This window comes from Salmo trutta, chromosome 24 (assembly GCF_901001165.1).
Source record: "Salmo trutta chromosome 24, fSalTru1.1, whole genome shotgun sequence".
Taxonomy (NCBI): domain Eukaryota; kingdom Metazoa; phylum Chordata; class Actinopteri; order Salmoniformes; family Salmonidae; genus Salmo; species Salmo trutta.
In genome coordinates, this window is record NC_042980.1 from 6,382,610 (window position 1) to 6,410,537 (window position 27,928).

General features: G+C 41.8%; 1 protein-coding gene across 1 annotated transcript; it reads left to right on the plus strand.

Moving 5' to 3' along the window:
• LOC115160618 (caveolae-associated protein 2) lies at positions 1-27,928 on the plus strand. Its single transcript, XM_029710820.1, has 2 exons — positions 1-730; positions 23,927-27,928. Exons 1-2 carry the CDS (start codon positions 170-172, stop codon positions 24,806-24,808), a joined length of 1,443 nt encoding a protein of 480 aa, XP_029566680.1. The 5' UTR covers positions 1-169; the 3' UTR covers positions 24,809-27,928.

The following is a 27,928-nucleotide window of genomic DNA, read 5'->3' on the forward strand; positions in this document are numbered from 1 at the left end:
CCCTCTTCTCTTCTCAGTCCTTCTCTGGAGCAACAACAACAACGTCAACTAACTGACAGAGACTCTTCACACCTCAGAACAAGTCAGCCCACATTATCACTCCACTTCTAGCCCTCTAACTTACTTAAACCCTTCAAAAGAGGACATTTAACCCCTCCACCCTGTGGCCATGGGAGAAGACTCATCGCACGCCGAGCGCAGCAGCAACAGCAGCAGCATTTTGGTCAACCCCCAGCAGTACCAGGCACAGCAAGACAACATGGACCTCCTGGTGTCCAGCTTCAGCCCGAGCCCAGCTCCCTCGTCCCCCACCAACACCCTCTCCAGGCTGGGCTTGAAAACCCCTGGGAGCCTCGGACCTGGAAGTCCCACCAGTCCCACCAGTCCCACTGCCAGGGACCAGGTGAGCGCCATCACAGTGGTGGCTCTACTCGACAAGCTGGTCAACATGCTGGAGGCAGTGCAGGAGAACCAGCGGCGCATGGAGTTGCGTCAGGCCGACCTGGAGGGTGCCGTGCGGGGGGTCCAGGGCGACGTGACCCGCCTTTCCAAGAACCACACCAGCACATCCAACAGCGTGAACAAGCTGCTGGAGCGCTCGCACAAGGTCAACACCCACATGAAGGAGGTGCGGGAGCGGCTGGACAAGCAGGCGTCACAGGTGAAGCGGCTGGAGGCCAACCATGGACACCTGCTAAAGAGGAACCACTTCAAAGTTCTCATCTTCCAGGTAGGGATGGAGGGGCGGATGGAGGGATGGGTTGGATGGATGAGCTTTTGTGTAAGGGGAATAAGGGAAAAGCAAATGCGAGGAATGTGTAGGGGTGCATAATGGGGAAGGGGGAGGTGAGTGTGTGAGGGTGAGAGAATATTGAGATATTTTTTTAATTATCTGTGTAGGGGTTGTGAAAAAAGAAGGGGGAAGAATGTTAACCGTGTTAAAAGTATTTGTTTGTTTGTGTGCATATGTGTCAATTGTGTGAGCGGGAGAACAGAATGTTATAAAGGCTTGTGAGAATGTTGAAAGTATAGTTGTTTGTTTGTGTGTGTGTGTGTGTGTGTGTGTGTGTGTGTGTGTGTGTGTGTGTGTGTGTGTGTGTGTGTGTGTGTGTGTGTGTGTGTGTGTGTGTGTGTATGTGTGTGTGTGTGTGTGTATGTGTGTGTGTGTGTGTGTGTGTCCGTGCATGCGTGAAAGCTAGTGTGCACACTGGGAGTTAATGCAAGGGTATGTAAAAGTGCAGCCTACACTGTATGTTTGTGTTCTGTGTAGCTGCAATGGGCATTGGCAGCTGTGTGAAAGTGTGTTAGAGGGAGAAGCAGGATCATCAAATCAAATGAAGCTTTATTAATACAGCACATTTCAGACATGGAATGCAATGCAATGTGCTTCACAGGAAAAAAACATAAAACGCAATGAAAAAATAAATTGTAATATTTACAACACAACAAACATAACAGGATAACAAACAAAAGAATAACAATAAAAACTGAATGACTAAAAAGCACCTTAAGGAAAAGCAAAGCTAAGAAGGTGTGTTTTAAGATCTTTTAGAATTATGTGTACAGTTTCGGCCCCACTCTCTAGTTCATGGTGGGAAAATGTAACCACAGTATAAAGGGAGTGGTGTTTTGAAGAACTCCATAGGATATGAGAGAGAGAAAGAGAGAGAGAGAGAGAGAGAGAGAGAGAGAGAGAGAGAGAGAGAGAGTGTGCGTGTGTGCATGTGTGCGTGTGTGCGTGTGTGTGCGTGTGGTATAAAGAGGGTAATTCTCTAGATCTGTCTACAAGACCAAACATCCATTATGCATAATGCTCTCAAATGTAGTTAAATTAGATTTATGCATTTACATTGAGTGACTTTATCTTGCTTGTCCTCCTCTGAAGAAATTTACATTATACGTCTTTGGCAATGCACACCAGTAGGGGTTAAAAAATATATTACTTGTTACACAAAATATATTTGTATGAGTAATTGTGTAAATAAAATAGACATTTCCCAATTTTCTGAGCATACAATATAGCTAAGTATTTATTTTATACAATATTTTTAGTTCGTCTTTATCAAGGGTGCCAATAATTTTGGAGGTGACTGTATATATAACATAACAATAAATGTATAATAGTATAATATAAACATGAATGAACTAACTGCACTGTAAGTCGTTTTGGATGCAAGTGTAATATGTGACTGTGATCCCTGCAGGAATTGAACCCACAACCTTAGCATTATTAGTGTCACGCCCTTACCAACTCAGCCAACACATAAAAGGTGTGATCAGGTGATTTTAATAGTATTTGCATAGTGTTTCCCAACCTTACTCTTTGCTCAGTCCTAGCTCCATTATACCAAATATACTGAATCATTGTGTGGCCAGTATATTCTCTAATGATTGGATAGGGCTCGATTTGTGTTCAGTTAGGAAAAGGGTGAGCCATATTGACACAGGCTAAGTCCTAAGAGCTCCTAGGAACTGATCTTATCTGGTTACCCAGGTACTACCGCTGTTGATCAATAGCAACAGGTGCAAATACTGCACATTGGCTCAAACTGCAAGACTCTAGTCTAATAGTTGTTCTTTTATAGTTGATTATCCACAAGTATTTCCTATAGTTGTTCTTTCTGTGTATTTCAGTGTTTTTCTACAGTTATCCTCTCTCTTTGTCAATCTCTCTCTCTCTCTTTTTCTCTCCCTGGCTGTTTCTGAACCAATTAACCCTAAGCATGTGAGCAGCCTCGCCACAAACCACCTATCATTATCATTTGAACGTGCAGCTATTCCTCCATTCTCAGAAACCATCAGAGGATGCCATTCTGTCACACCTCTACAAAGAACACTCTATGAGTCACAAACAACGCGACTCACCGATAAGGCATTTCAATTCTAACTCCACGCCCTTGAGCTCTTTTTTGTCTCTTATTTGCTCCTGGCCTAGAAAATGAAGGACGGATTTCTCCACGTATTAATTGAGAACACACATTGCTCTGTACATGCCACCCGAGGTGGAAATGCCGCCATGCAACTCCAAAGGGCGCTCAGTAGATATCCACCGCTCTGGGCCAAAGGAGCACTGACCAGCGCTGCAATGGATAGGCTGACAGGTCCCTGCCGCTCGGCTGCTTTTCTCTACGTAACTAGCTTTAACGAGGCCGGGGAAAACTGTAGTCCTTAATTACTGTAATTTGGCCCATTGTTTGTTTGTGTTTGTGCTCCAGTGCTTTTCCTGTCTCCATATTCTCCCCTTCCCAGCCAAGGAAGAGAAGTATTTCAATGCCATGTGCTAGTTTCTGTTTTTTGATAAAGTAAGTTGATGATTCCAGGGAGGTGAAAGGTCTTGGATTGGCAAGAGAGTAAACGTTCATTTATATTAAAATGGGAAACAGGGATAGTAACACAATCGTGGTATGTAACACACTTTGCTGGGCAGTGCATATTTGTGTGTGTGTGTGTGTTTGTGCAGGAGGGTGCGTGCACGTGCATGCGTACATGCATGTGTGCAGGCATCTGTTGTGTGTGCATGCATGCGTGTGTGGGTGTGTGTTTGTGTGTGTTTGTGTTCATGCGTCCGTATGTGTGCATGCATGTGTGCAAATTTCAAGATAAGTGGTAGGATTGGCAAGGTGGTATGGGAATGGAAGTCCTCTGAGAGCTCATTAGTGCTTATGGGACATTTAATCATTGAGAGGCATGGAGTGACAACAACAGTGACGACCTTCTATCACACACATTATCAAAACACATTTAAATCCAAATGCATCGAATGAGAAAACACTTCATACCCAAACTAAACATGCTGCATCACTAAAACAATACACAGCCTCGTCGAAAGACGTTCTATAACACATTTGACTCAAGCAATTTTGTATTACAGTGTACTCGTGCTAGAGAACGCATGGCTGAAGTTGTGGGATCTTTGATTCTTCACATTTTATCTGTCATTGTGACGTGTACACTGGGAGTCGGGAAGCAAGTTCAGGGAATCTTTAATAAATAAAATCTGCTGAGGCACCGGAACCTGTCGAGCCAGCTGATGCGCGGGAACCTGACGAGCCGGCTGAGGCATGGGAGCCTGACAAGCCGGCTGAGGCATGGGAGCCTGCTAAGCTTACCGAGTCTTGTGAACCTGTCAAGCCAGCTGAGGCATGGAAGCCTGTCGAGCTAGCTGAGGCTTCCTCGGTAGACTCGGCAACGGACGCTTGATGGGCCAACCGGGTCTTGTAAACCTGATGTGCCGGCTGTGGCATGGAAGCCTGACAAGCCAGCTGAGGCATCCCCGGTTGCTCCGTTAGCGACACCTGGACCCGACGTCACCTACACTAACAAAAAAAACAGAAAAAACTCCCTGATGCATCCCTTTGGGGAGGCGTTATTCTGTAACGTGTACACTGGGAGTCGGGAAGCAAGTTCAGGGAAGCTTTAATAAATAAATTAACATAGAACAAAACAAGAAACACAAGTAGCGTACAGACATGAACACTGGAACGGAAACAATAACGCCTAGGGAAAGAACCAAAGGGACTGACATATGTAGGGAAGGTAATCAGGCAGGTGATGGAGTCCAGGTCAGTCTGATGAGGTGCTGGTGTGCGTAGCAATGGTGAAAGGTGTGCATAATTGTAAGGGGTGCGTACTGGCGGCAGAGAAGTCAGACACAGGAGAGCAAAAACTGTGTTTCCAATGGCGCAGTTTAATAATAAAATCCCACTGGAAAACAGAACAATCAATAAATGGGTACAAAACCCGACGCACACCAGACATAACGTGCACAAGCACTTACAATAAACAATATCGGACAAGGACATGGGGTGAACAGAGGGTTAAATACACAACATGTAATTGATGGAATTGAAACCAGGTGTGTGGGAAGACAAGACAAAACAAATGGAAAATTAAAGGTGGATCGGCGATGGCTAGAAGACCGGTGACGTCGACCGCCGAACGTCGCCCGAACAAGGAGGGGGACCGACTTCAGAGGAAGTCGTGACAATAATAATGAGCAGCTGGTGACCTCGAGTGCCGGAGAGGGAGTATACATGACAGTCATTAGTATTTTTAACCTGTTAGCGTATAGGGGGCAGTATTTTCACGGCTGGATAAAAAAATGTACCCGATTTAATCTGGTTACTAATCCTACCCAGTAACTACAATATGCATATACTTATTATATATGGATAGAAAAAACCCTAAAGTTTCAAAAACTGTTTGAATGGTGTCTGTGAGTATAACAGAACTCATTTGGCAGGCAAAACCCTGAGACAGATTCTGACAGGAAGTGGATACCTGATGTGTTGAATTGACTTTAAGCCTATACCATTGAAAAACAAAGGGGGTGAGGAATGTTTTGGCACTTCCTATTGCTTCCACAAGATGTCCCCAGCCTTTACAAAGTATTTTTAGTCTTCTACAGTGAGATCTGACCGAATAAGAGCCTTGGAACAGTGATGGCCCATTAGACACCTTGCGCGCGAGTTGATGGTGGGTACTCCCATTCCGAAACGTTTTAAAAGAGAACCCAATGGTCCGCCTTGAATTTTATTCATGTTCTGGTTAAAAAAGGCCCTAATGATTTATGCGATACAACGTTTGACATGTTTGAACGAACGTAAATATATTTTTTCCGTTCGTGATGTGAAGTGAAGTCCGGCTGGCTTAGATCATGTGCTAACAACACGTGCTACATGTGCTAACAGGTTTTTGGACATAAATGATGAGCTTTTTTGAACAAAACTACATTCGTTATGGACCTGGGATTCTTTGGATGTGACATCTGATGAAGAGAATCAAAGGTAATGGATTATTTACATAGTATTTTCGATTTTAGATCTCTCCAACATGGCGGTTAGTCTGTATCGCAATGCGTATTTTTCTGGGCGCAGTGCTCAGGTTATTGCAAAGTGTGATTTCCCAGTAAGGTTAATTTTAAATCTGGCAAGTCCATTGCGTTCAAGAGATGTAAATCTATAATTCTTTGAATGACAATATAATATTTTACCAATGTTTTCTCATATTAATTAATTATTTTGTTGTCATGACTTGACTGCCGGTATTGGAGGGAAACGATTTCCTGAACATCAAGGCCATAGTAAAACGCTGTTTTTAGATATAAATATGAACTTGATAGAACTAAAAATGCATGCATTGTCTAACATAATGTCCTAGGAGTGTCATCTGATGGAGATTGTAAAAGGTTAGTGCATAATTTTAGCTGATTTTATGGTTTTGGTGACGCCTGTCTTTGAATCGACAATGCATTACACACAGCTATTATCAATGTACTCTCCTAACATAACCTAACTTTATGCTTTCCCCGTAAAACCTTTTTGAAATCGGACAACGTGGTTAGATTAAGGAGATGTTTATCTTTCAAAGGCTGTAAGTTAGTTGTATGTTTGAGAAATTTGAATTTTGACATTTATTTGGTTTCAAATTTGCCGCTCTTGAAATGCACCTGCTGTTGATAGGGTGCGCCACGGGTGGCACGCTAACGTCCCACATAGCCCCAAGAAGTTCTAACATACTGTACTTGAACCGTTGCATTCTATAAGTAAGAAGGAAACACTTTGGCATCATATATTTTAAAATGCAGCTCATCAAATTGAAGAATTCAGTAGTCAGCTTCAATTCATTAATTAATTCAGTTTTAATTTTGTAAGCTAACAGACTTTTTACTGCCATTGTCACAGAACTCATGACCAAAGGTCTCTAAGCTTGTCACCATTAGTGGCAGTGAGTGAGCACCTATATTTGTCACGCCTGCTCCCGCTCTCCCTCTCTGGTGCTCGAGGTCGCCAGACTGCCTATCATTACGCACACCTGTCACCTTCGTTATGCGAACCTGCGCCTCATTGGACCCACCTGAACTCCATCATTATTTGATTGCCTCCCCTTTATCTGTTTGTTTCCTCGGTTTCATTCCTGTGTCAGCATTGATGTCGTTACTTTGTCCCCTGTCCAGATGCTGTTCCTGTCCTGTTTCATGCCCGTAGTTTATTAAATGTTCTTACTGTACCTGCTTCCTCTCTCCACCGTCGATTTTCACAGTATTAGGGTTTATTTAATGAAGTTGTTTATACAGGATAAGGCAGAGCCAGTTAGCTGCCTTGCACAGTTTTTTTTCTTCCATTTCTTCCATGGTGGTTTTCGTTCAAAGAGAGAGAAAGTAAACATGGAGTCGACTCGTGCACGAGCCTCAGTCTCATAGTACTCTGACTGGCCACTATCCAAACGCGCTAATGTTTTTCAGCCAGGGCCTGCAAAGCCACGATTCAAAACTGTTTGAATGGTGTCTGTGAGTATAACAGAATGGTGTCTGTGAGTATAACAGAATGGTGTCTGTGAGTATAACAGAATATGGCAGGCCAAAACCTGAGAAGATTCCATACAGGAAGTGCCCTGCCTGACAATTTGTTGTCCTTCTGTTGCATCTCTATCGAAAATACAGCATCTGTGCTGTAACGTGACACTTTCTAAGGCTCCCATTGGCTCTCTAAAGCCGCCAGAAAGTGGAATGGGTTGTCTGCTGTCTCTGGGCGAAGAACAGCAGGAGAGTTTGTGAGTGGTCAGCCTGGGGACAGTGAGACTGAGATGCGCGTTCACGAGAATTCTCCATTTTTTTCTTTCAGCCTCTGAATGAATACAACGTTGCCCGGTTGGAATATTATCGCTATTTTACGAGAAAAATAGCATAAAAATTGATTTTAAACAGCGTTTGACCTGCTTCTAAGTACGGTAATGGAATATTTTGAAATTTTTTGTCACGAAATGCGCTCGTGCGTCATCCTTCGGATAGTGACCTGAACGCACGAACAAAACGGAGCTATTTGAATATAACTATGGATTATTTGGAACCAAAACAACATTTGTTGTTGAAGTAGAAGTCCTGGGAGTGCATTCTGACGAAGAACAGCAAAGGTAATCCAATTTTTCTAATAGTAATTCTGAGTTTAGTGAGTCCCAAACTTTGTGGGTGTCAAAATAGCTAGCCGTGATGGCTGAGCTATGTACTCAGAATATTGCAAAATGTGCTTTTGCCAAAAAGCTATTTTAAAATCTGACACAGCGATTGCATAAAGGAGTTCTGTATCTATAATTCTTAAAATAATTGTTGTGTATTTTGTGAACGTTTATCGTGAGTAATTTAGTAAATTCACCGGAAGTTTTCAGTGGGTATGCTAGTTCTGAACATCACATGCTAATGTAAAAAGCTGGTTTTTGATATAAATATGAACTTGATGGAACAAAACATCCATGTATTGTATAACATAATGTCCTAGGAGTGTCATCTGATGAAGATCATCAAAGGTTAGTGCTGCATTTAGCTGTGGTTTTGGTTTTTGTGACATATATGCTTGCTTTGAAAATGGCTGTGTGATTATTTTTGGCAGGGTATTCTCCTGACATAATCTAATGTTTTGCTTTCACTGTAAAGCCTTCTTGAAATCGGACAATGTGGTTAGATTAACGAGAGTCTTGTCTTTAAAATGGTGTAAAATAGTCATATGTTTGAGAAATTGAAGTTACAAAAATGTTGTACGTATTTGTATTTCGCGCCATGCGATTCCACTGGCTGTTGACTAGGGTGGGACGCATGCGCCCAGGGAGGTTAATATTACAATTTTTGTATTTTGAATTTCGCGCTCTGCAATTTCACCGGACGTTGTCGAGGTGTGCCACTAGCGGCACGTCTAGCCCAAAGAGGTGTAAAATAAAATCATAATAGTCATCATCTTAATAGTACATTACAGTATATATATCATAATTTATTTTTCTACTTTACAGACATACATTTTCAGTATGTACTGTAGTTCTGAAAATCTGTAGTAGAGAAACCAGCTTAATTCTTGGGGCTATGTGGGACGTTAGCGTGCCACCCGTGGCGCACCCTATCAACAGCAGGTGCATTTCAAGAGCGGCAAATTTGAAACCTAATAAATGTCAAAATTCAAGTTTTTCAAACATACAACTATCTGACACCCTTTGAAAGATAAGCATCTCCTTAATCTAACCACGTTGTCCGATTTCAAAAAGGTTTTACGGCAAAAGCATAAAGTAAGGTTATGTTAGGAGAGTACATTGACAATAGCTGTGTGTACTGTATTGTCAATTCAAAGACAGGCGTCACCAAAACCATAAAATCAGCTAAAATTATGCACTAACCTTTTACAATCTCCATCAGATGACACTCCTAGGACATTATGTTAGACAATGCATGCATTTTTAGTTCTATCAAGTTCATATTTATATCCAAAAACAGCGTTTTACTATGGCGTTGATGTTCAGGAAATCGTTTCCCTCCAATAACCGTCAGTCAAGTCATTGCAACAAAATAATGAATTAATATTAGAAAACATTGGTAAAATATTATATTGTCATTCAAAGAATTATAGATTTACATCTCTTGAACGCAATCGACTTGTCAGATTTAAAAATAACCTTACTGGGCAATCACACTTTTCAATAATCTGAGCACTGCGCCCAGAAAAATACGCATTGCGATACAGACTAACCGCCATGTTGGAGAGATCTAAAATCGAAAATGCTATGCAAATAATCCATTACCTTTTGATTCTCTTCATCAGATGTCACTTCCAGGAATCCCAGGTCCATAACGAATGTCGTTTTGTTCAAAAAAGCTCATCATTTATGTCCAAAAAGCTCCGTGTTGTTAGCACATGATCTAAGCCAGCCGGACTTCACTTCACTTCACGAACGGAAAAAATATATTTACGTTCGTTCAAACATGTCAAACGTTGTATCGCATAAATCATTAGGGCCTTTTCTAACCAGAACATGAATTAAATTCAAGGCGGACCATTGGGTTCTCTTTTAAAACGTTTTGGAATGAGAGTACCCAACATGAACTCGCACGCCAGGTGTCTAATGGGCCATCACCGTTCCAAGGCTCTTCTTCGGTCAGATCTCAGAGTAGAAGACTCAAAACACTTTGTAAAGACTGGGGACATCTTGTGGAAGCAATAGGAAGTGCCAAAACATTCCTCAGCCCCTTTGTTTTTCAATGGCATAGGCTTAAAGTCAATTCAACACATCAGGTATCCACTTCCTGTCAGAATCTGTCTCAGGGTTTTGCCTGCCAAATGAGTTCTGTTATACTCACAGACACCATTCAAACAGTTTTTGAAACTTTAGGGTGTTTTCTATCCATATATAATAAGTATATGCATATTGTAGTTACTGGGTAGGAGTAGTAACCAGATTAAATCGGGTACATTTTTTTATCCAGCCGTGAAAATACTGCCCCCTATACCCTAACAGGTTAAAATCAATAGGTTGACCAAACGGTTTAGTGATTATCATTTAATAGTAGTCAGATTAAGTAATAGTAAAATGTATTTTAACAAATGAGAAGACAATCATATCAAAATGAACGTGACCATTGCATTGTGACAGGCAATTACTTTATATGAGAATGTATTGTAATGTGAAACATGTATTTCTTGATGAAACACTAATTACGTTTGGTGAAAAAGAGACTATGATTTTGGGTGTTGTCCTTAGTCAACGGAAAATGTGCTTGAAGATTTGCAACAACTGCCTTTTTGATGATCTGTTTTGAGTTTTGTACTAAGAGTTGTGAACATGTACCACACACTTTTGAAAATTGCACCAAAGTGACAGAAAAAAACCTAACTTGAGGCCCTGCCAATCAGTTACAGTCCCTATTACACTCTCATATCATTCTAATATCCATGATCTACAAGGTTGATATCGTGTAGACGTTAATACATGTGTTATTCAAAGTATGTATAGTAAACTCTACACGTCTATGTTATACAGCAAATCTATTTCCACAGGTCCAAGCACAAGACCAAAACTGTCCTGAGGGTATAGCCATGAATTGTGTGTGTGTGCGTGCATGTGTGCGTGCGTGCTTGCCCACGTACAAATACCCTCTCCTTCCAATAATTTTGTTTTTGTCTCTCTCTCAAACAACAAAGCCTTTTGTTTCCTTATCCCCCGATGTGCATGGATGAGTTTTGTTCAGTGACAGCTACCGCAACATGAATGTGGGCCTTGAATCCCAACACTCATCTGTGTTGTGTTCATAGGCACCAAACAGAAGAAAACAGACTGAAACAGTGAGGGACTATCACTAATTTTTATTTTCTGTTGCAAAATTTAAAAAAATTTAAATAAAATTGCGTGCCCTAGTCTATTGAACATGATCCTGTTTCTGTCATGACACCTAATATGTCTGTCCCTGTCTGTGGAGCCAGATAGACCTGCAGACTTAAATGAACAAATATGTTTGTTTACCCTGTGGCTCCTCCCTTTGTTATTTCCCTTTGTGGTTCATTCCTCTGTTAATCTCCCTCTTTTTGAACAGGCTACGGTGAGAGAGAAGAGTCAAAAAAAAGAAAGAGGGAAGGAGAGAGAGAGGTGGAAAATAGACAGTTAAAGAGAAAAAAAGACAACAGAGAGAGGTGGACAGAGTTAAAGAGCTGAAAAGAAAAGTTCAGGACTAGAAAAGGGTATGTGAAGGCAATTAGACAAAATGAAACACAAGGAGAGGTTGACATGAAGTATTTACTGTTCTTTTTTTTATTGTTTATTACAATTTAGTTTATCTATTTCATTTCCTTTGGCAATGTAAATATGTTTCCCATGCCAATAAAGACCCTTCAATTGAAATTGAGAGTGAGAGAGCGAGAGGCTTCTTTAATGTATTTTTCTTGAGGAGTGTTAGTTATTTTTACCATGAGTCCTGCTCTTTTGCCTTTCACCAATTCAGGTTTGACAACTATATGCGTCTCACTGTTTCAGTCTCCTAAGACATTGTGCATACTGCCAATGGCTGTCAATGATTCCTTGTGTGCATGGGTGGTTTGACAACCCCAGGTTACTTTGTTGCACTCAGGGATGTGCATAAATGACAAAATATAATTAGAAAACACAAGTACAAAATACCATAAAGATCAATGTATCAAAATAAACTGTAGAATGCATGTAGTTTTGTAATGTATTTAAAATGCATGTATTTTGCATTTTAAAATACAAAAATAAATGTGCAAGTAGCCAGCCCAAACAGCAAAAACATTCTCAGTAACAGTTACAGAAACATTTGACTTGCTATGACTATGATATGTTGTTGTTTATCTACCTTTGTTGAGCAAGTCACTCTGTCTGCTAACTGACAAAAATGTAAATGTTTATACTAAAATGAACTACAAAGCTAACTGGGTATTATCAGAGCCATGTATTTAGAGGAGTGGTCACCAACCTTTTCTGATTCAAGAGGCAACCCGAGATCTACCACTCAGATTTTTTTTAACATAACTAAAAACGTCATAATGGCAGAGTTTGTTCCTTCAGACACATGAAATGGTTCAAAATGGGATCACTTCCCCTACCCGCCGTACAGGACAGCTGAATTGGGTGCACCTAATCCCAACAGCGTGAGACTAATTAGAAATATAGGAACGCAAGGCTTTAGTGTTGGGTTTTTACAGAAATGTTTGGCGATTGACTAAGAATGCCTTGGAGATCGACCAGTCAATCACGATCGACAAAATGTGAATGTCTATAAAAATGTGTATTTTGAAAATACCAATTACAGCTCTCGAAAGTATCTTGTTACAAAATACATTGGACTGTAGTTCAGCCCAATTTAATACCAATTACAAAATACTCAGAAGTTATTGAAATACATATTTCAAATACATGCAAAATAAATACTGCCCATCTCTGGTTGCGCTTTCAATTCTCTATTGAAACATTATCACCTAAGGGACAGTATAAGCGTAATGGAAACGAGCCCAAGCTATTGTATTATTCAATAAATACATAAATAATACTTTCTTTTGGACCAAGTTAAGTCCATTTGTATGCTGTGAGGGCTAGAATTCAACAGTTTAGTTAAGGTATCAAGATATAATTTTTTATTTTGCATTAATGGTAAAGGAAAAGAGTCCCTATAGACCCATAACTCCCAGAAGTGTGTGTGTCATGACTCTTATGCATACACACGGCGAGCGATTTGGTTATGTTCCACATGCAGGTGGTGACTTTTCTAAAAGGGATCACTGAATCTAATTGGTGGAGAAGTGGTGACTGGGGGAGACCAGCAAGGGATCAAACCAAGCCATAGAGTTAGGAAAGAGAAAGCAATTGTCATTTGTCAGTGGCCTCAATCCAGATGGGATTCATGTGAGTTATCTTGCTTCTCTTTGACATTTGAACCGTGGCACAGGCAGCCATTCATCCACACTCCCAGGACAAAGTCTCAAGGTCCAAAAGTTAGGGGCTGAGGAAAGCAAAAACAATAGCCCAGTTTTACTGTTTTTAATTCCAACCAACTAGGGCTCGAGACAATTTTTGGAGTTCTCTGCTTCGATTTGACCTTTGACCTCACATAGACGTTTCCAAGTAAAAACCAAGTAAACAAAGCAACAATCAAGAACTACTCTGACAAAGAAAAGTGTATTATCTCCATAGCTGCATATCGACACAATGGCCATGATATACGCCCACGCCATTGTCCTGAAACAATGCTAAGAACAGAACAAGTTCAATGTGCAAAATGGCTAACAAGATTAGCATAGGCATCCCATAGCTTGGCATGTCAACAGGATGCTTTGATGCCACTCTATGCACCGGCATTGAGTTGGTTAGCACGTTAGCAGCTTGAGGTTGGAGTTGAATTGGGCATTGTATTTTTGTAATTGCATAAGCTTAGTCATGCCTTTTTTTTTTTGTCCCATTCGGTAGGGGTGGGGAAGAGGCCCTGAAACTTGTTGTGCCTTCCTGTGTGGTCACTTAATGGGTAGGCATGATGAAACTACGCAATGCTGACATGAGCGTGATATAACACCTAGGATGCCTCATATCAAGTCTATGACAGTTGTCTTCAGTAGACATGCTAATCTGTCTTTACCTTAGTTCATATTGGCTGTTCAATCAGAAAACCATCATGTGACGGGGTTGTTTTGCCAGTGTGTGTGTCTGTTTGTCTGTGTGTCTTTGTGTGTGTGTGCGTGCTTGCTTGCATGTACTGGTATGTGTGTGTTTCCGCTGTTCATTGTTTTGCCAGTGTGTGTGCCCATGTGTGTTAACCTGTTTCCCTTTTCCCCTGGTAATGTACTGTATGTTGTACTAAGGTAATGGCCAATCACATGGCTGATCTCTCCACACGCCAAACGACAGAAACCCATTTCCTTCCTTCCTACGGCCCTGTTGACACGGGGGGAATAAATGTTACGTAACACTGGGGTTTACCCAGTGGAATCCCACAATGCTTTGCGGCAGGCTAATCAAAGCACATGCAGATTAAGTCAAATTTCCATGGAAAGAGGCTCAAGGAAGAGGCTCCAGGTTTGTTATTTTCCCAGGACAAGGGGATGTGATGACACTAATGTCGGGAGGGGTAGGAGGAGGTGGCTGTGTAGATAAAGTGGAAATGAAGGGACTGAGATGGAGGAAGGTGAAAAAAAGAGAGTGACATAAATACAGAGAGACAGAGACAGTGAGAAGAGAAAAGAAGTGCGTTCAAAATGAGTTTGATGACTTGGTTTGTGCCCAAGTTGTGTGTCGAGTCCATCCCTTTAGAGGATGCGTTAATACGTTTGTTTGAATGTGCATTGAGCCTTATTCCTCTCAATCCATTCAAGCCACACAATAACAGGGCAATCAACCAAGTATCTCTGAGGACTCAGACTTAGTTTGTCTTAGTTTCTCTGTTGTCTTCTTTCTCCTTCCTTTGAGCACCTCCCATGCCTCTCTCCTGAAATAGTGTGTCTGTGTGTGTGTGTGTATATGTGCCACTGTGTGTTGGTAAGTAAGTGATGTGACGTGGTGCCCTCTCGTTGACGGAGTCCCCAGTTGGCACCTGACTCATTGTGCCAACCCACCTGTGTCAACCGCTGCCCCACGGGAATCAACCTCCTAGTAGATTTGTGGAGTGCTCAGAAAAGACACCTGTTCTCCATAGAGACCACATGAAGTCTATGAGGCCCAAATGGCACCCTGTTCCCTATAGTGTTATATTCCCTATACACACCTGACTAAATATGGAATAGGGTGTCATTTGGCAGTCCCTCAAAAAAGCATTCAGGACAGATAGACCCTCGTTTCATGGCTTGTTTCCATGTGGTTTGATGTTGTAGAGACAGGGCTTTGTTTTAAATGTAGGCTATGAAATCTGGGTAAGGGAAATGTTAAGCTAATGTATTACCCTAGAGATATGACAGTTAATACACCGGTAGGCTAGATGAGCTAGGCGGATAATGCAATCCCGAGAATACACACATGCATACACAGACATATGCACAGGCAAACACCCACACACACGTAATAGAGGAAAGAAAGTACTTTAAGCGTGCCTCTTGAATGACTTGAGATACAAAATATTTTTGTTGTTGTTGTGTCACTGTATCGCTGTTGCCAGACTCGTTGCTGATCTCATCAAGCCAGTGATGACACTATCGTGCCACACCCATACTTCTTCTAAAGAACATAAATAGTCTGCAGGATTGGCTTACATTGCCCCCTTCATCAACTCAGAGTAGCTGGTCTGTCTATCTCAGGGGACCTTTCCAGCTCTGCTCAAACAAAGTTTAGTTAATATAAGCAGGTTTGTTGGATCAGGGTTGGAGCAAATACCTGCACAATTGAACAATTAAGTTTAGATTAATGAAGCAAAAGCATCTCAATGATCGTGTAGGCCGTCATTGTAAATAAGAATTTGTTCTTAAACTGACTTGCCTAGTTAAATAAAGGTTAAAGAAAAAAGAAAAAAAAGAAAAAATGTAAATGACACACACAGAATTATTGTAGGGCTCCTGAGTGGCGCAGCGGTCTAAGGCACTGCATCTCAGTGCAAGAGGCGTCACTACAGTCCCTGGTTTGAATCTAGGCTGTATCACATCCGGCCATGATTGGGAGTCCCATAGGGTGGTGCACAATTGGCCGAGTGTCGTCCAGGTTTGGCCGGGGTAGGCCATCATTGCAAATAAGAATTTCTTCTTAACTGACTTGCCTAGTTAAATAAAGGTTAAATAAAAAAAGATCCACTAATGAGTTGAGAGTCCCAGTTTAAACGCTCTAATTACAATAGGTCCCAATGGATACTGGGTCATAGTGTGAGGTCCAATGATGTGTTTGAATACACGCACAGCCTCACAAATGGACACACACACTGCACAGGTAGATCAACATACCACTCACTATAAGGTCACATCAATAATAAATGGGTTCCTGTTATCATTTACATACCTTATGTCAATGCCTTACATCTGTTTATACAGAAGGCTGTTAAAACAAGCTAGTTATTCATAATTGAATTCCTTCTCAAGCATTAAATTCCCTCTCAAGCATGTTCAGCAGTGATTTTAGCATGTAAATCTTGATGGGGCACACTCCTCAATTTTTTTTGTTGATGCTTGCCATCAAAGCCACAACACAACACTAAAACATATATTAATTGCACTATAACGAAAGACAAACGGTGCCCAAAAGCTGTTAGGGCCTACATAAATCTGTCCCAACAGCAGAGTTATCTTTTCAGCACCATGGAGTGAATTCTTACCACTTCTACACCTGGCTATCAATGAAGCCTTGTCTGGCAGCGAAACAGTTCATTCAGCCTCATTTACTGCCTTTTAAAAAAACATACTGTAGCTGATATGGCTGACTTGCTTAAACAAATGTGGTTTCTACTGACAATTGAGATGTACAAGCTATGGCATGAGGGGACAACGAGAAGATTAGAGGCAATCCATCGTTTTGATTAAGACAATGAGCGAGCTAGGAAAGATGTAGTTAATATAACGATTTGTTCAGCACTTTTGAAATGTACAGCGACAGAATTCAGAACATGGGCCTTTCTTACAGTGTTCTCCCTGTACACCAAGTCAGAACCATAGGATAAATAAAAGGTACATATAAGCAGACAATGAAAGCGCTTAGAAAATTCAATGAAGCCATTTCTCTAAAACAGGCCATTGGCTACATGTGCACCACCAAGTCAGAACAGTAGAATCAGTTAGGCGGGGAAAATGACCAAATTAGGCACATGGAATACTAACAGCTTACTACACAACATACACTTAGAATGACTTTCTTAGCTACAGTATACATTTCTCCCTGGCATATTACATCATTATGCAGCAGCATACAAGCTATTTTTGGACTCACCTTGTGCTGTGCTGACTTGAACAGCAAGGTGGCGTGGCAGTCCTTCGTGGGCAAATGTTGTAATCAAACTTTGTCATCAAGGTCTGGCATTCTCTGGATTCATGGTATTTTCAAGACAACTGTGAACACTGAACAAAAACAAGGTTGAATCAGGACATCAGTGATCTTCATGTCGGAGCTCTAGAAGGTGGTCCGAGTTCCCAACTTGGATGACCGTTCAAAATATATTTCCCAGTCGGAGCTCATTTTTTTCCATGTTCCCAGTCGTCTTGAACTCACTGTAGTCTGAGATTTCCCACTTCCAAGTTTCCAGTTGTTTTGAACACAGCAGAAGTCATGCTGGATTGAGAGCATGGGTAATGTATTCAACCTTTTCTGGCCCATCGTGTTGAATGTTTATCCTTTTAAGCTTGGAAAACAGACCCTTAAACCCAGACTTGGACAACACAGTGACTCCATTGAACAGCAGGCTAGTGATTGCTTTGCACTGCCGATTCCTTCCAATCAAAGCTACGGTAGATATAATGTGATTTGACATCCTTTTATCTGTGGCCTGTGACATTGAGCCTTCTTGGATGGGCACTTCTAATGTAAATCTATGGCAGCACCCAAGGGGCTTGAATTTTCAAGCTCTACCTATAGATTTTGCAGTGACGTAGTGTCCTCATGAGTGACAGAGCACTGAGCCAATCACACCGCAACTAGAGAACATCACCATCCCCTACACTCCATATTTTCCGCTGGCCCCCCCACCACAGAAAGCATTGAGCTAGGCTGAAACACCTGCATTTTGGAGCTGCCTTACTCAAGAAAGCAAAAACGAGACCATGTTTGCATGGAACTTTATTAACTCAATTATTTATTTTTTTACATTGTTTACAAAATGACATGTGACATGTATTAATGCCAAAATAACATGCTAAACAGCCACACCTGCCCTGAATGACGGGTCACCACTGAACATGTTAATACAATTTTGCATTTGCAGCTACAGTTGGAAGGATAAGTATGGGTGTGGCACTCGATATGTTTGTCATCTCTGAGCTGAAATGGGGACAGTTGCTTCTTTTCATCAACTGCAGGAAGTAGAAATGAAGGGAAGGGAGCGGATGGTTGATAAGAAGGAAGGAAAGAGGGAGAACAGGTTAACCCAGTGAGGTCTGGTTGAAACAAGACCTGTGCCCTGAGGTGCTAGGGCTGTGGCGGTCATGAAATGTTGTCAGACGGTGATTGTCAAGCAAATACCTGCTGGTCTCACGGTAATTTAACGTTAATTAACATAAACATATTCAGCATCTCCTGGCTTCCACGCATAACCTACAAGCCACTGATGCAGACCTTTGTAACAACTACATTTTAAAAAGTATAATACATCAATTTAATATACACAATCACAATAAATCCATTATTTATTTTTTGACAGATCTAAAGAAACATGATATGAAGAAAATTTAGTCTACTTCAGAATAACAGAATACCATACTCTGAGTTGTCCTTTTTATTGTCCCTGATATGGCTATGCCATATGTGACTGACCGGCTCAATTCGGTCTTATGTAATAACTATTAATTTTATTTTTTTTACATTAGTTGAGGAACAATGGGAAAGTAATTCTGCTTTGAAAGTTGATACACTTTCACCACACTTTTGAGAAAATGGCCTTTGAATGTTTGGTACACCTTTTTTATTTTATTTTATTTTTACACCTACTGGAGAGCTCTTCTTTGGCAACACCCATTCAGCATCATTCGCATGCTCTTAAGCTTTAGCACCACCCATATCTTTTAGGATTCACATGTGAGGCTGAGGAGTAGGGTTGATCCGAGCAATCTGTCCTAACAACAGCAGTCAAGCACCAAAGCTACCTGGCTAACGTTGGCTAGCTTGCTAACTACTTCCAGGCAAAAATGAGAGAACAGCTCACTGACCATTTTACTCACCCTAGCAGAGCTGGTTAGGTTGTTTTTATGTTATCTTGAGCTTTGGTGACTGCAACTGTGCTGCTGGCAACAATTAAATGATGTTTTTTTGCTAACGTTCATTGACACCGGCCATATTCAACAGGTGTTAAGCGTTTGTAAATTTGTCAGTTATTCTGAGTTCTGGCACACTCAGACGAGAGTGCTCTGAAATCAGACTAGATAGCCAGAGTGAATTTATCAGCTATGTCTATCAATAGTTGTCGCAGTGACATCAGAAACATTCTATTGAAATGGTTACTTACATAGTGGAGTCTTTTGTTAAGACACGTAGCTAGCTAGATAGCTAAACAATGAACCATAATCCCAACTCGTGACATTACTACCTTGCATGAATCTGCCAACCAGGTTCAATGTTAGCTAGCTATTATTAGGCTATAACTAGCAAAGCAAATGGCTCTGAGATACAAATAATATTACTACACAGATCATACACGTAACGTTAGCTAGCGAGCCAGACAGCTAATGTTAGCTAGCTAGCTAACAGTTCACTTTAACTTAAAATGAAAATGACTTTGACAAAATTAGAAATGTGTAATATCTGAAAATGTAGCTAGCCAAACTATCTTCCTCGTATACATGGATGCACACTTCTCCCTCTGTAACGGATGCCACGGTTGCCCTTAGTTTGAAGATATAATCCTGAAACAGGTGTTTTCTCCATCCCTTAGCTATCATACTCTAATTCCACTGATTTCAAAACTCGGCCCCCAAGAAAGTGGAGAGCAATACACGATACATAAAAAAAACACGTTAGACAGGACTACCTAGAAATACTGAGCAGGTCAAATAGACAGAAGAATGCTATATGACAAACCAATCCAAACTAATTTCTTGGCATGTCCAGCCCACTCATTATCTCAGCCAATCATGGCTAGTGGGAAGTTTCCCCACTTTTTCTGTGGCTAAACCTACTAGGCTCGTAATTATTTTTTTTATTTGTATTTACAGATGGCATATAAGTTTGTTATTAAGGCACCTGAATGTTCACACATTCGAGAAGGAATTTCTGTCAAAAAAACGCATTTTGATAATAAAAAAAAAGTTTACATTCAAATTGCTCTCCTGTGAAGTAGTGACCCGCAACATACGCCTAGTTTCCTGAAACAGGTCACAATGTGGAAAAAGTCAAGGGTCTGAATACTTTCCTAAGGCACTGTTTATTCTTAATTTAGAGTTATTTATTCAAGTTTAGTTAGGATAAGAACGTTGGGCTATGTATTTGATTAGAATACATTCTAAGGCTGTATGATGTGACTCTAATGTTGATTTGAAAAAAATCTAAAGCTGCACACACTTCATCAGTCTCTCATTCACAATTTGACAAGCACTTGATAATATTCTCACCAAGTCTCGAATTTTGCAGTGGCATCCCCCTTGTGTGACCGTAATGCCCCTTTAAAAAAATCAGAGCCTTTTGTGGCCAATGTGGCTGTTGTGCCCTTGGGCTGAATATAATAATTATAATTCCCTTCTCCCAGCTGCACTGCTCTGAAGCACCTCTCACTCACATGGCTCTGTCTGATGTAGCCAATGCTCGTCACATGATTGGGTCTCACAGCCATTTCAGCTAAGAAGTAGGCTACAAATCCAGGCTGTATCACAACCGGCCGTGATTGGGAGTCCAATACGCGGCGCACAATTGGACCAGCATCGTCCGGATTTGGCCGGTGTAGGCCATCATTGAAAATAAGAATTTGTTCTTTAACTGACTTGCCTACTTAAATAAAGGTTAAATAAAAAATCTATACAAAATTAGTGAATGAAGACAGACACATGGGGGGGCGCAACTGCGCTCGTCCCTCTCATCAAATTCCGAGGCGCATATTGAAGAACTATCCACATTTAGCCTACTTTTCGTTAGCCAACAAGATGAGTAGGCCTAATGAAAAGCAAAAGCACTAGCCTATGTCAATCTACTATCGGTCATAGTACAAAAGTTGACCTATGCTATTGGTCAGCTGTTCTTCTGTGCAATAAATACATTTTGGATAAGGTTAATGTGCCTGGAACGCCTGAGAATCCTGTCAATCTTGATTTACCTAATTCATATTAAATACACATAAGTGCATGTGAGAATCATTGCCTCAAACCAGAGTTCAACATAAACAGTCATATTGATTACCATGTCAATGGAGGCTTTGATAAAATGGATCTATCCATATGATGTATAAATTAGTAAAACTGTGAAACCGCGCAGCGTTTAGAGGCACTTCTTTTAAGCCGGAGCCTCTAAATATAAGGCTTTGTTCTCAGTCCTGAGGAACTCAAAAGAACAGAACACTGATGACAGATTTACCTCCACTGTCACTAGAAGCTGCACATGCTTGGAATCCGCCTGATTCCACCTGAGCTGTGAATCATGCAGTACGTGGCTCAGATAAGGTCCTGGGTATCTGGTATCTGCAGGTTAATATGGTATTTCACGGTGAAGTGGCATTTCATATATTTAGTTAAGGCTGGTGATGTATGATTATTGGTTGTTTACTTTGCGTCAATGTAAATAGTCCGGGTGGCCATTTGATTAGTTGTTCAGCAGTCTTATGGCTTTGGGGTAGAAGCTGTTAAGGAGCCTTTTGGACCTAGACTTGGTGGTCATCCAGGTGCAAAGAGGAGAAATATCAATGTTTGACAAAAATTCCAGCACACCGGCGTTCCTGTATGCTCCACAATGTATTTAATGGATTTCAAAGCAATGTTTATTTCCATAGACTTTCATTAGGCCCGAAATGGAAGCGAACAGACTGAACCAGCAAGTGAATACCTGGACTTTCCTTTGCACAGCATTTTAAAGCATTTTAAGTTGCATGCCCTAATGAACATGACCCAGGTTATTTTTTCTTCAAAGTAACATGCTACATTAACATACTTGTGTTTTATGTAATTCAATACACTTAAATAATACATCAATGTGTCACAGTCACCACCTCAATAAAAAAGAGAGGGCCTTTAGTCTGTCAAGAATAATGTTCTTTCCTGAAAGGGTGTGCATTTGGTGGTGAGTTAGTGAGTGATTGATGGGGGAGGGCTGTTCCTGTCCTTCTGGTTGGTCCCTAACTAGACACTAAGGACAACCTATTAAAAAATGGCAGGGTCAGAAAAGCAATGTGTGGCATCCTTCCTATAGCTTCCAGCATTCTTCCATGCTGTGTAATAAATGATGGAGGGCACATATACTCATAGTTTTGTATACTTACACACATGCGCATGCGTGCGCTTGAGCGGAAACACACACTCACACAGTAAATATAAAGGAGATTCATTTCTCAAAGATAGTTTGGGGCTTTCCAATATAACCACTTTACACACACACCATACACGCTTACTTTCCACTCTGGGTCATTTACTGAATCCTGACTTACTCAAACTTTTGCGTAAATCCACTTTTGACATAATTGCATGATTTTCGTAGAAGTTCAAGTTACGTTGGCATATCTTGAGCCCTGAGTGAACTTGTGAAGAGATAGATGCATGCAAACAAAAAGCAGCCAGGTCCCACCAGATCAACTACAGTGTTAGACGTTTGTCCAGATCCCCAGGACATTGGGAGATGTCTTGTGCATGCATGCATTTCAATACTGTTCACTAGGGCAAAGCGAGCGCCTATTAGTATCTAGTAGGCTTGCTAGGGCATTGTAGATGGGATAGACAAAGGGTTTAAAGTGTGGGCTATGGTTTTGAAGCTCATGGGTTCAATCCCAGTGCTAGGCACTTCTTTTTATTTCTATTTATTTTCTGTTTTAACCGTATCCCAAACCTTAACCCTACCTACTTTCACATCAGCATTGACATTTATCAATGGGTGTGGTTGGTACCTGTAACTGGTACTTTTGAGTACCTAATGCTCTGGAAGCTGTCAGATGACAAACCACCAACTATCATTTTGGGATATACTGTAGCTGCTTACCTATAATATATGTGGAGGAGGTGTGTGTGTGCGTGTGTGTTTGTGTGTATAAAGGGATAGAGAGAGAAAAGGAGAGAGAAAAATAGGGAGATGGAGGCGCATAGAATGAGGGGAGGAAGAAGGAGGTGAGAGAAGAGAAGACAAACAAACAAAGTAATTTAGATACCTCAGGAGATTCAACTACCCTCTCTTTTTAACACTCCCTTTTTCTCAATATAGCAATTCATTTTTTCATGGCTGGAGAGAGTGAAGGAATAGAGGAGGGAGGGGGAGACTCATGCAGAGAAACAGGTAGGAATTCCTCAGATGTCTGCAGGAGTAGAGAAAAGAAACATGTGGAGACTGGTTTCTTTCAGGGTCAGCTCTTACTGAAAAAGATGTGCACAACATGTCCAAAACTGTTACACACTTGAACCTTGACATTCGTTAATGGCTGCCAAAGTATACAGCGGCAAATGATGTACGGTGAAATTAATTTAATTTTTGCGTGGATTATGTGCATGTGTGGTTACAAATATTCCCATGAGAGTTTAATTTAAAAATAGCAGCATAAAAATGGTATACATGTAATTTTTCAAATTTTGCGATTACGTAGGAACTATTTGTTCTGGAAGAGGGTTGGAGATGGACTGTATACTGCTCATTATTGCAGTGCACATGCACGGTTTGATTTATGTAAATTAAACTAAATTATAGATGCTATTGATATACAGTGTGTACATATGTTTTAATGCTGATACTTATATTTGACAATCAAAAACAATTATAGTGTGCATGGTTTTGTGTTAATCCACTTTATTAATAAGTCATGCCCTAAGGCTTGGTTCAAGTGATCATCCCATTCCTTCACATTACCACCTTCCTAATCCTCACTCTCCCATCTGTATTTCAGGAAGACAACGAGATCCCCTCCAGCGTGTTCATCAAGGACTCCCCCAAGACCCCCCAGGCCAGCCAGCTGGAGGACAACGCCCCTGCGGCGCCTGCCCCATCCGTCGCCGGCACAGACGCCAACCGCTCCCAGGAGGAGGGTCTCCATACCATCAGCTTGTCCTCCTCCGACGATGATGCTGTGGGTCACCACGAGGAAGACGAAGCCCTGGAGGAAGAGGCAACGCTGGGTCTGGGAGCAACCCGGCCCTCCATTGAAAGATCCAGAGCAGACCGGCTGAAGCGCTCCAGCCTGAAGAAGGTGGACAGCCTGAAGAAGGCTTTCTCACGCCAGAGCATCGAGAAAAAGATGAGCAAGATCAGTACCAAGATTGTGCCGACAGCGAGCCGCGAGAAGATCAAGAAGAGCTTCACACCAAACCACCCAAAGAGCCCTGCCTCCAAGAGTTCCTCCTTCAAGGTGTCGCCCATGACGTTCAATGTGAAGAAGATGCGTGGCGAAGGGGAGGACTCAACCCAGCCCGGAGGCTCGCCTAGCGGGCATGCCCACGTGGATATCCCTCCCCTGGGAAGCATGGATGGGGATCTGCCCCTGGCCGAGGTGCATTACCAGGAAGGGCTGGGTGTGGAGGGAGGAGAGGAGCTGGCTAGTCCCTCTAGCACTGGGAGCGTAGACGCCAAGCTGACCTTCAATGGAGAAGCAGGGAGCCTGGAGGGTCACCTGACCACTGATCGTCCGGCGGGGCTCGCTGTCCCGGAGCATGATGAGGATATTGGAGATGAGGAAGAGGAGGATGACGAAGAGGAGGAGCAGGAGAGCCCGGTGGAGGTGAAAGCTCCCATACCTTCTGCTACTGGAATCACTGTGGAGCAAGCATCTTAATCGCATCCATCTCATCCTTTGCTCCTGCACATCCCCTGCCCTCTTTATATTACCATGCCAACAGTATAGTCATCCCTCCGTCTTTCCAAGCCATGTTTCCGAGATATCTCCTAGACAGACACACATGCACACACACGCACGCATGCACGCACACGGACACACACACAATGTATATACACAACATGAAAGATGTGTCCTCAGCAGACCTATTCCTGAAAAACTCAAGCTCCTGTACCAGCGATACAGGCCATCCCCATGTAGCTCCCTTTCGCTTCAGCTCTCTTTCGCCTCCAGCCCTGCATATATGATTGATCCAGGAGATCCATGGGCTGATTCCAGATCACCAACCTCCCCTTTAGAGATCCTGAGTGACCCAGAGTTATCAAGAGTGATCAAGAGATCTTGCATCAGTTGCTCCTGCCTGGTGTGTTTAACTAGCTACCCTTCTGTGGGGCTACCTTAAGAAAATAACCAGTGTGCCAAGAGACTATTACTCACCTTCCCAACTGGAACCATGCTTCTGTTTCAAGAGAACAGCACATCTCCAGTACACTGAGCCAACTATCTCTCTCTATTTGTCTGTCTCTGCATGGGCCTCTCTGTCTGTCTGACAGATAGTCTCTTTGTTCCTCTGCCTCGTGTGAATGCCGGTAAATCTCTGGCAAAAAAGGTAAAGCCCCACAGTTTGGGGATGGTAGCCTGTTGCCAGGCAGTCTGGGCATTGGTATGGATGGTAGCTAGGTTTCTACAGCAAGGTTTGTGTAAGGCTGAAGGGCTATAGGGCTGTAATATGTCCAAATGCTATGTCTGAAAATAGCTTTTTATCTTCATCAAGGATATTTTTATTATTTCAGAGAGCGGGTTCAATGTAAGAAGGTCGTTTAGAGTGTTTGGATGAGTCAAATACACTTGGCAAATGCGGTGAGCTTCATTTCGCTTATAATTATAAACCATTGGAATAGTCCCAAAAAGTGCAAACTCTGCACCTCAGGCATGTGGGTGAAGCTGAATCAAGCGCACCTCAGGTATTTAAACGTTTGTGATACATGTATTTGACACGTCTTGATGTAACCACACAACCTGAGTGCAGGGTAAAAAAAGAGCCATATAATTGAGGCAGTTTTGTGCCATCCCTACCTTAGTTTATTTGCCATAATAAATACTCACCAGAACTCACAAAAACAGTGTAAAAAACTGCTTGAAAGTGGTTAATGGTTCATTAGGTACAGACCACACCTTACATTTTTGGGGAGAGTAAGTTGATAAAGCTGTCTTGTGTTAACGTCTACTGGAGCAGCATTGAGACAGGAGAAGATTACCTATGACCTTAATAAAGGCTCTACATACTGGGACTTTCCTAAACCACCCTATATCAGGGCAATTATAATCTTATGTATATGTACATATTCGATTATGGGATTATCAGTGGGTATAATGATTTATATAGAATCATGTTTGTTGAGTACTGTAAAACTTTATTGGGTAGTGTCACCTGAGTATTGTACTTCCATAATATTATAGTCTAACAATGTGGACTTTTGGAGTTGATCACTCACATAAACAAGCATTTACACATTGTTATATGGTTGAAACACACACATGCACACACAAAACCTTAAAGGAAGACTCCACCCAAAAACTATTTTGGTATTTGTTTCATTAGTCCATTGTTGATATAGTCCCAAAATGTTTTGCATGTCAGCAATCAAGTTAAGATATATAACTTTCAAAATACAGAAATACAGCAGGTATGATGATTGGTGGAATTTTCCTTAATAAACTAGCACACATTTACAGAGGCACCCACACAGACACTCACACACATGCTCCTACACGCACGGAAGCCTTCAAACTTAGGCCTACACAAGCTGGTGTGAGTAATTGCTGTCCGGGAGCGAGGAATTCCTGCATGTTTTAGAAGATAAGAGTGATAGTGAAAGATTCCATTCCTTTAAATTCTCTACTTTTGGAATCTACTTGCTCGTATCACTAAGCGAGGATAGTTCATCTAATCTATGTGCAGCACTTGCCACTAACTTGTGGCTACTGTTTATACGATTTCATATCCATAAGATGGAGGGAAAGGAATTTAAACCCCTCTGTGGGGAGTATATACAGTATCAGCCTGAACTTCATGGTTAGCATCCCCTGGCCTATGCCTTTCTGATGACAAGTGCCTTGCAACCAGTCAGTGCCTAGTACACACTTAGGGGCCTCCAAAATATATAGGTGTCTAATGAAATGGAATGAAAAATGGAATGAAACCATTAAGCAGATGATGTATTGTATGTTATTTCTCAGTTGAGAGAGATCTTGAAGAAAGGGAAAGAGAGAAGGAGAGGCAGAGCAGAGGCATTCCTGGATTTGACATATGACTCTGGCAGCCCATTTTTCATGCACTGCCCTCTCTGCCTGGACGTGGCGGCAGGGGGAACTGGGGCCCTCATGGGCCACAGGTGTGTTGCCCCCAGGGAGGCCCCATGGGCACTGGCTCACTAGGAAGGAGGGGAGGGAGGAGGATGAGGAGGATACGGAGGGTGATAGAGAGTGCCTGGGCAGGGAGGGCAGAGAAGGGGAGGGGTAAGAATGGTAGATAAGTTAGAAAAATATTGTTTTTGGACAGTGGGAGTAGAACAGAGAATGGGACAGGTTGCGTCCCGATTCTCCACACTCAGTGTCATGAATTTAAAAATGGTGAAAACTCCCTCCAGCTAATGCCAACACCAATTCAATTATTTGAAATGCATGATAGGGATTGTGCAGATGCACACTTTTGGAGAAGGTTGGAGAATAAGGACCCGTGTTTTGAGAGGAGGTATAAATTGAAGAGAGATATGTCCAACTGTTTGCGCACCGGGATGGCCTTACATTTTTTAACCACAAGCTATATACTCTTTCTAACTATCCATCACAGAGACATTTCCTCCTCTTTCTCTCCCTGTTGTTCTCTCACACAAATGCACACACACATTCTCTCTCTCCCCATTTGTCTCACACTCATCTTTCTCTCACTCTCTTCTAAAGCGCAGCCAATCTCCAAACAATAGTGTGTATTCATGGATGCCAAGGGAAGCCAGGCTTCCCCCCACAAAATGTACCAATAAAAAAATACAAAATAAA

Excerpts from the sequence above, each read along its gene's own strand:
- LOC115160618 (XM_029710820.1), top strand. The coding sequence starts at position 170 with ATGGGAGAAGACTCATCGCACGCCGAGCGCAGCAGCAACAGCAGCAGC. Across the intron at positions 731-23,926 it reads TCAAAGTTCTCATCTTCCAG|GAAGACAACGAGATCCCCTC; the intron begins GTAGGGATGGAG and ends TCTGTATTTCAG.